This window comes from Aspergillus terreus, genomic scaffold, assembly GCF_000149615.1.
Source record: "Aspergillus terreus NIH2624 scaffold_4 genomic scaffold, whole genome shotgun sequence".
In the NCBI taxonomy this organism is placed as follows: domain Eukaryota; kingdom Fungi; phylum Ascomycota; class Eurotiomycetes; order Eurotiales; family Aspergillaceae; genus Aspergillus; species Aspergillus terreus.
This window is the reverse complement of record NT_165927.1, coordinates 315,714-324,401: the sequence shown is the minus strand read 5'-3', so window position 1 is coordinate 324,401 and position 8,688 is coordinate 315,714. Positions and strand designations below refer to the sequence as shown.

Sequence of the window (8,688 nt, the reverse complement as noted above, 5' to 3'; positions counted from 1 at the left end):
GAACCGGTGAGGTGACTTGACGGCCCTTAGCGAGGGCGGCGTTTTACGTTGTATTCATTGTTTGTGATGTTTGGGTCGTTGCTGCCCCAGGCATCACAACCACATGACCGCGTGGCATTTTAACCCTCTCCTCCGTACATCCCTAAGAAACCCACTAGCTATGTTAGAGAGTTAATCCAACAGATATTCCAGAAAGCTATCCATCATGACATATGCCCATGCCTACATAGGTAGCTTGATTCAGTCTACCTACACTCGGTCAGGGCATTACACACCGACTCCGACAGCCTCATCTATCTGATGGCTTGTTTCATCGGAGCATAACAGCTCATATTGTGGGCTTGATAGCTCCAGATCGAGGTCAGGTCGCACAATTCTGCATGTTGTAAAACTGTCAGGTTGATGGATGCGAGGTTGAGCGGAGTCATGTCCTGCCATCTACCTACTTGTACAATAGTATTACGACGAAGAATAGTTAACCATCTCGGCGTCTCAGACAGGTCAGAACCCACCATGACGACTAGTCAACGAGTGCTTCTCCAGTCTTCATCTACTATTCAAGTGATCAGCCCCATCGAACCAGTCAGCGTCCCCAATGGTCAGAGCTGCAGAGCCTTAGCATGGGTCTTGGGACAAGGCATCACCATTTCCCAAGAGGGTCGCCATGTGGATGTCGGTAACAAAGCGTCAGGATGCGGTATGGGACACCGCCTGGTCTAAGCATCTGTCTACCTGCATGCCCTATGCATCGATTGGAACATCACCTGGCTTCGTTTCCTTGGAGGACGACAGTTTCTCACTCAGCGTTTGAACTGGTGATGTACTCCGTACGGAGTAGTCCGCCCCATTGCCCCAGTCTAGCAAAGTGTAAATACGACCGACGAGGGAAAGAAACCCGATCGATACGGCATTCCCAGCGGCATGGACGACAGAGAACCGCACAGATGTGTAATGTATTGTTCAGCCCTGTAGGCTGTGGTACGGAGTGGAATGGATCCTGATACCTGATACCCGGGAAAAAGAACACGTTGAGGGTCCCAGCATCATCTTGCGGGCGGACGATTAGACACCGCACAACTAGTCGTGACCGATTTTTGAGGACATAATTAGGATTCAATCACCCAGAAGAGTCTGTAAAAAAATAAAAATTAATTAACGGCAAAGAAAGGAGTTGGTAAGCAGCGGAGAAACCACTTTGCCTCCGCTCTTCTAGATTCTTCCCGCTTTCCTCCACGCAAACTATCTCAACCACAACTTAACTAAGCGTCCGGCCACTTGGCGTCCATGTCTTGATCTACCGGTATATTTGGAACGCCCGGCCCCCAGTTGATCGATCCTCTTTCCCTCTTCCTTTCCTTCTACTTCCTCCTCTCCCTCCCTCCTCCCTCCTCCCTCTTCTCCCCCCCTCCCCTGGCTCAGTTTTGGTGACCCCCCTTGATTGTTGTGGTCCACCATGGAGCACTCCTACCTTTACGCTCCCTCCGAGGTGCTCAAACATTTCGGTGTCTCGGAGAAATCAGGCCTGTCGCAATCTCAGGTGCTTCAGGCAAGACAAAAATACGGTCCAAACGGTTAGTCCCAGGTTAATCCGCATGCAATTGCTTCCAGACACTGACGCGATCGGTTTCTTGCCATCTAGCCCTCGCCGAAGATCCTCCCACTCCTCTTTGGAAGCTCGTCTTGGAACAATTCAAGGACCAACTAGTCCTTATCTTGTTGGGTTCGGCTGCTGTGTCCTTTGTGTTAGCGCTGTTTGAAGAAGGCGAGGACTGGACCGCCTTTGTTGACCCGGCCGTGGTATGTACCCGTGAATATGGGCATCCGTTGGATACGTCTTGGAGTGTTGCTAATACCGGTTGTCATTTTAGATCTTGACGATTCTGATCCTCAATGCCGTCGTCGGTGTAACTCAAGAAAGCAGTGCGGAGAAGGCGATTGCCGCTCTCCAGGAATATTCCGCAAACGAGGCAACCGTCGTCCGCGATGGAAAAACCCAGCGTGTCAAGGCCGAGGACCTGGTCCCGGGAGATGTGGTCATTGTCGCAATTGGAGATCGTGTTCCCGCAGATTGCAGACTGATTTCGGTCCACAGCAACAGCTTTCGCGTGGACCAGGCTATTCTGACCGGTGAGAGCGAGAGTGTGTCGAAGGACACCCAGGTCGTTCATGACAAACAGGCCGTCAAGCAGGACCAGACCAACATGCTCTTTTCGGGCACCACCGTTGTGAACGGTCATGCCACGGCGGTTGTGGTGTTGACGGGTGCCTCGACGGCCATTGGCGATATCCACGAGAGCATCACCTCCCAGATCTCGGAGCCCACCCCGCTGAAGCAGAAGCTCGACGATTTCGGCGACATGCTGGCCAAGGTGATCACCGTGATCTGCATTTTGGTTTGGATCATCAACATTGAGCACTTCAACGATCCTTCTCACGGTGGTTGGGCCAAGGGTGCCATCTACTATCTCAAGATTGCTGTTTCGCTCGGTGTGGCGGCCATCCCTGAGGGTCTGGCTGTTGTCATCACGACTTGTCTCGCGCTCGGAACCCGCAAGATGGCTCAGAAGAATGCTGTGGTCCGCTCTCTTCTCTCGGTGGAGACTCTGGGAAGTTGCAGTGTGATCTGCTCTGACAAAACAGGAACTTTGACCACCAACCAGATGAGCGTGGAGAAGGTCGTCTACTTGAGTCAATCCGGCACTGGACTGGAGGAAATTGATGTCGAAGGAACCACCTTTGCGCCAGAGGGGAAGCTGTCTCACAACGGTCGGACAGTGCAGAACCTTGCTGTGTCGTCCTCGACAATCCGGCAGATGGCTGAGGTCATGGCTCGCTGCAACAGCGCCGCCTTGTCTCACGATGCAAAGACTGGTGTTTATTCTTGTATCGGTGAGCCTACTGAAGGCGCCCTGCGGGTCCTGGTTGAAAAGATCGGAACCGATGATGCTGCGACCAACGCAAAGATCTTCAGTCAACCCGTCCCTCAGAGACTTCATGCTTCCAGCGCTTATTATGAGGCTCAGCTACCCCTGCAGGCTACTTATGAGTTCTCTCGTGACCGCAAGAGAATGTCGGTCCTCGTCGGCGCTGGCAAGGAACAACGGTTGCTGGTCAAGGGTGCTCCCGAGTCGATCTTGGAGCGTTGCTCGTATGTTCTCTTGGGACCTGATGGACCTCGCGTTCCCTTCACCAAAAACCATCTGGACCTGCTCTCTGCGGAGGTTGTGGAATATGGAAACCGCGGTCTCCGTGTGATCGCCTTGGCCACGGTGGACGAAGTCGGTGCTAACCCTCTCTTGCACAATGCCAAGACCACGGACGAGTACGCTCAGCTTGAGCAGAACATGACTCTCGTTGGCCTTGTCGGTATGCTTGACCCGCCTCGTACAGAAGTGGCCGATTCGATCACCAAGTGTCGGGAGGCGGGCATCCGGGTCATTGTCATTACTGGTGACAGCCGCAACACCGCTGAATCTATTTGCCGTCAAATTGGCGTTTTTGCTGAGGATGAGGATCTCACGGGCAAGAGCTTTACGGGTAGAGAATTTGACGCGCTCTCGGATAACCAGAAGCTTGAAGCGGTCAAAAAGGCGTCTCTGTTCTCCCGCACCGAGCCTAGTCACAAGTCCAAGCTGGTCGACCTCCTTCAATCTTTGGGCCACGTTGTTGCGATGACCGGAGACGGCGTGAACGATGCGCCTGCCTTGAAGAAGGCGGACATTGGTGTGGCCATGGGCACTGGTACTGACGTTGCTAAGCTCGCTGCTGATATGGTTTTGGCCGACGACAACTTTGCCACCATCACGGTGGCTGTCGAGGAGGGCCGGTCGATCTACAGCAACACTCAGCAGTTTATCCGTTATCTGATCTCGTCCAACATCGGCGAAGTGGTGTCTATCTTCTTGACGGCGGCTCTTGGCATGCCCGAGGCTTTGATTCCGGTGCAGCTTCTGTGGGTGAACCTGGTGACGGACGGACTGCCGGCCACGGCCCTCTCGTTCAACCCTCCGGACCATGACGTGATGAGACGCCCTCCGCGCAAGCGGGATGAGCGCCTTGTGGGTGGATGGCTCTTGACCCGGTATCTGGTTATTGGAACGTACGTTGGTGTTGCGACGGTCTTTGGCTACGTGTGGTGGTTTGTGTACAATCCGGAAGGTCCCCAGATCTCGTTCTGGCAGCTGGTAAGTCAAGGATCCGGGTCGGATGGATTTTGTGGGGTTCCGCTAACTGTCGATCTCGCAGTCTCATTTCCACAAGTGCTCGTCCCAGTTCCCTGAAATTGGGTGCGAGATGTTTACGAACGACATGTCCCGCTCTGCGTCGACGGTGTCGCTGTCGATCCTTGTGGTCATTGAGATGCTCAACGCGATGAACGCGCTGTCGTCGAGTGAATCTCTCCTCAGTTTCGGTCTGTGGAACAACATGATGTTGGTGTATGCTATTATCTTGTCGATGACGCTGCACTTTGCCATCCTGTACATCCCCGCCTTGCAGGCACTGTTTTCCATTCTCCCGTTGGACTGGACTGAATGGAAGGCCGTCCTTGCCATCAGTGCCCCTGTGATGTAAGTCGTACTGCTGGATTCGGTCTGTCTACAGCATTGCTAACCGTTGCAGTTTCCTTGACGAGGCTCTCAAGTATGTGGAGCGTCAGTTCTATACGGTGCCCACTCGCTCGGTGGGATACGAGAACGGAGCGGCTTCGAAGCCGAAGAAGGCATAGAGAAGATGATGAGCTATGACGACAGGATATAGATTAGATGACTGTCCTTGGGTGGATGACTCTCCTTGTTTGGATATAGTGATGGCCTTGTATGTATGGTAGAGACGGGAATACCACGACGCCATGAGTTTGATATTAGTAAATGCGTCTATGCTCGGACATATAGATCTATATATTGATATATTCTAGAAGAATTCGAGATCGAGTCCACCCTTCGATGCATTGAACTGGAGAGAGATCGTCCCTTTGTGAGACATCCGATTGCTTAGTGTGACTATTATTCCTCCGAAGGGCACGTTGTTCTGCACGCCAAGCTCCCCCACAACGGACGAGTATATGGATTGGGGATAGGCCAGCGTGAATCCCTACGCTCGTCCGGGTTAAAGTGCGGGATAAATGGGCGCGACTAAGACCCTGCGTCTCGGCACAGCCAACAATGACACCCCGAGATGGCGCATGAATGGTGGAATCCGCCCGGCGATCGTTGCCCCAGCGTGGAGGTAGATGCGGAGAAAAAGTCTGGGGATGGCCCACCAGGAAGCATCCTCCATAGAATGAACACGACGGTGTCATCCGCGTCAAGGCCATCGATGCTGTCATTCGTCTGGGGACTCGAGACAGTCGGAGACCTGCCGAGTTCCTCCCTGCCTGCCAAGGTAGGTAGGTAGGTACTATAGGTAGGCAGTATAGGGACTCGGTAGGTAGTAGGTAGGTAGTACATAACCGGACCGCCCCCGCGTTACATCTCCCCTCCCCCCTGCTTCTCTGCCTTCTTTCCTCTGCTTTTCTTCCTCTATATTCTCTCCTCCTCGTCTACAACCCTCCTCGCTCGCTTCGCTTCCACCATCCGTCCCCATGGGTGTGTGGCACTTCCTCAAGACCCGCTCCGGGTTCAAGGTCGACAACTCCAAGACCACCTCTGCCGCGAACCTCACCCTTCGCCAGAGTCTCTGGCCCTTGTGTCTGGTCACCATTCTCTTCTTCTTATGGGTAAGGATCTACTGTATCCATGCTCCAGTCTCACCACCACAGCCTGACTGATGCGCGTAGGGATTCGCCTATGGTCTGTTGGACACCCTCAACAAGCACTTCCAGAACACCCTCCATATTGATCGCACCCGTTCGTCGGGCCTCCAGGCGGCCTATTTCGGGTACGCCCTCATCCCTCCGTCTTCGTCTTATCGGTGCAGTACTACTCGATGGGTCAGGACCTTCTCATTGACGGAACCCTAGTGCCTATCCGCTGGCGTCCCTGGGATACGCAAACTATATGCTTCGCCATTTCGGCTACAAGAGCGTCTTCATCTTCGGTCTGGTCCTGTACGGCATCGGCGCCCTGTGCATGTGGCCCGCCGGCCTGAACCGCTCGTTCGGGGGTTTCTGTGCCGCTACCTTTGTCATTGGCTCGGGACTGGGCTCCCTCGAGACCGCCGCCAACCCATATCTTGCCGGTAGCTACATACCTCAAGGCTCCGACATCCCCGGGCAGAACGTTAATCATTTGCAGTCTGCGGGCCCCCCAAGTATGCCGAAATCCGTATCAACCTGGCCCAGGCCTTCAACGGCATCGGCACCTGCGTGGCCCCCGCGCTCGCCTCGTACGTCTTCTTCACCACGACCGAGGACGACGTGAACGCCCTCAAGCGCGTGCAATGGGTCTACCTCGCCATTGGCATCTTTGTCTTCTGTCTCGCCTTTGTCTTCTTCCTCTCCACTATTCCCGAGGTCACCGATGAGGACATGGCGTACCAGGTTGCCGAGACGCACGTTGACGAGCAGGAGAAGCCGTTCTGGAAGCAATACAAGCTCTTCCATGCCACCCTGGCGCAGTTCACCTACACTGGTGCTCAAGGTACGAGACCTCCAGCTCGCTCTGTTGCCGTTGCCTCCATACTAATTGCCTCCGTGACGCGCAGTGGCTATCGCCGGCTACTTTATCAACTACGCCGTCGAGACCTGGCCCGGCACCTCGAGTAGCACTGGATCCAAGTACCTCGCCGGTGCGCAAGGCGCCTTCGCCGTGGGCCGCTTCAGCGGCGCCCTCCTCATGAAATGGATCAAGCCGCGATGGGTGTTCCTGGCCTATCTGTCGTGCGTGGTGGCCTTCCTTGCGGCGTCCACCACCCAGAGAAACGAGAAGGGAATCGGTACCGTCCCCCCACCTCTTTGCCATGATCGATCCAGGAAGTCCTCTAACAAGTCCATATAGCCATGCTCTTCCTGACGCTCTTCTTCGAGTCTGTCTGCTTCCCCACGATCGTCGCGCTGGGCATCCGCGGCCTGGGCCGGCACTACAAGCGCGGCTCGGGCTTCATCGTCGGCGGCGTGTGCGGTGGCGCCGCCATCCCGGCCATCACGGGCCATGTGGCGGATATGCGGAACAACACCGGGTTTGCGATGATCGTGCCGACCATGTTCATGGTGCTGGCGTGGACGTATGCGCTCGCGGTGAATTTCGTGCCGGCCTACCGCGACACGGTTGACAAGGTCGGTTCCAGCGATATTGGGCTGAGGCCGGAGGATGGACCCGAGAAGCCGGATGTGGAGGGTGACGTGTTGGGTGATATTGAGAAACACGATGTGAGGGTTTCATAGGTTGATGGAGGGTGGAAGGGTTTGTGGAGTTTTAGTGTTTGCTTTCATCGTGATGTCTATTGTTCGGGTGTGATCCTGTTCCCGACACGGATGTTGTAATGCGTAGCATAGTCATGAATGACCGGTCAAATCTGTCTGAAGCTGATACTGACTCCTGGGCTCTGCGACGAACCAGCAATGAGGAAGGAGGTTAGATGCGCAGGATCCCAGACCAAGGGAGATAGCTATCAGCGAGAACAGTAGACAAACAATAAGGGCGATAGGAAAGAGCAAAGAGTATGGAAATCGTCCAAGGCAATGGGCCATTGATTCGTCACCAATGAACGCTCTAGATCAGCGCCCTATAGTTAGCCAGGGGATGGCGTATGTAGGCACTTCCAATAAGGGAATCCTATTGCAAATGCAAACTACACTGTGGATAGATCGAAGAGGGTGCAATAGTCTATCGTGTCTGGGCCATTAGACGAACCCTAAGTGGAGGTCTCCCATCGCAAGCCATCCGACGACACATCAGATGCCAGCTTACGTACCGAAGGAGGGAACTCTACGCAGAGCTCACAGCCTATAATCCAATATTCTCCGGGCCTCCTCCCTATGCATCCCATTGGCCTCCGAGTCAGCCACCGCGTCGTCGTGGACCGGCAAATGGCCGGCTCGCACGATTCAATCGCCATCGCCATCGCCTTCGCCATCGTTTTCGCCATCGCCACGAGGCACTGTCGTCAGTCCAGCGGTGCCGAGAGCTCTCCGCGTGGTGGAAGTCTTGGGCTCTCGGAAGTGTCGTCCGGTTGTACAGGTAGAGAATCATCGTCCTGGTGGAGGCGACACTGGTGGCACTTGGATTTGGGCGCTAGCCGACGGTCCACCAGAACGCACAAGGATTCACGGTGAAATGCCTAGAACAGGGTGGAGAGCAGGGATAAGAAACTGCGGAGGAGTTCCATGCTGGCTAAGAACTTCTTCTTCTGTAGTTTCTTGGGAGCGGGGCCAGTCCAGCCAGATATGTTGCAATATTGATCCCACGATCTTTTGGTGTCGAGTGTATTCACTAGAGCCGTGGGAAGAACCCCCCAGTAATTCTGCGATCAACGCAATACCTCCCTCTTGAGTAACAGAAACTGCCGCCGAGATGCCTTTTCGGGCTCCATAATCAAACGACCCATGGTTCTGGCGGGTGCTGGCCACTGCTGAGCGTCATCCATCCATAGATCTAGATTGGATTGCAGTGCCATTGGCTGCGTTGCCCTCTCCTGGATTAGTCATGTCGGCTACAGTGCGTTGACAGGATTTGGGTCGAATTCTGGTACAAGTCTGTCCCTGACCCAGACCTGTGGGCCTTGGCCAAGCCGGCCTCATTTTTCGGCGTT

At 54.6% G+C, this 8,688-nt stretch overlaps 2 protein-coding genes across 2 annotated transcripts; both read left to right on the top strand.

Moving 5' to 3' along the window:
* Positions 1-1,453: 1,453 nt before the first annotated feature.
* Positions 1,454-4,572, top strand: ATEG_02899 (calcium-transporting ATPase; the record flags this gene model as incomplete). The annotated part of the gene is made up of 4 exons (XM_001212077.1): positions 1,454-1,571; positions 1,640-1,797; positions 1,869-4,184; positions 4,246-4,572. 4 exons carry the CDS (start codon positions 1,454-1,456, stop codon positions 4,570-4,572), a joined length of 2,919 nt encoding a protein of 972 aa, XP_001212077.1.
* A 1,009-nt stretch (positions 4,573-5,581) lies between these two features.
* On the top strand, positions 5,582-7,321 carry ATEG_02898 (putative l-fucose permease; the record flags this gene model as incomplete). Its single annotated transcript, XM_001212076.1, has 6 exons — positions 5,582-5,716; positions 5,777-5,877; positions 5,960-6,177; positions 6,234-6,578; positions 6,643-6,873; positions 6,936-7,321. 6 exons carry the CDS (start codon positions 5,582-5,584, stop codon positions 7,319-7,321), a joined length of 1,416 nt encoding a protein of 471 aa, XP_001212076.1.
* Positions 7,322-8,688: the final 1,367 nt, after the last annotated feature.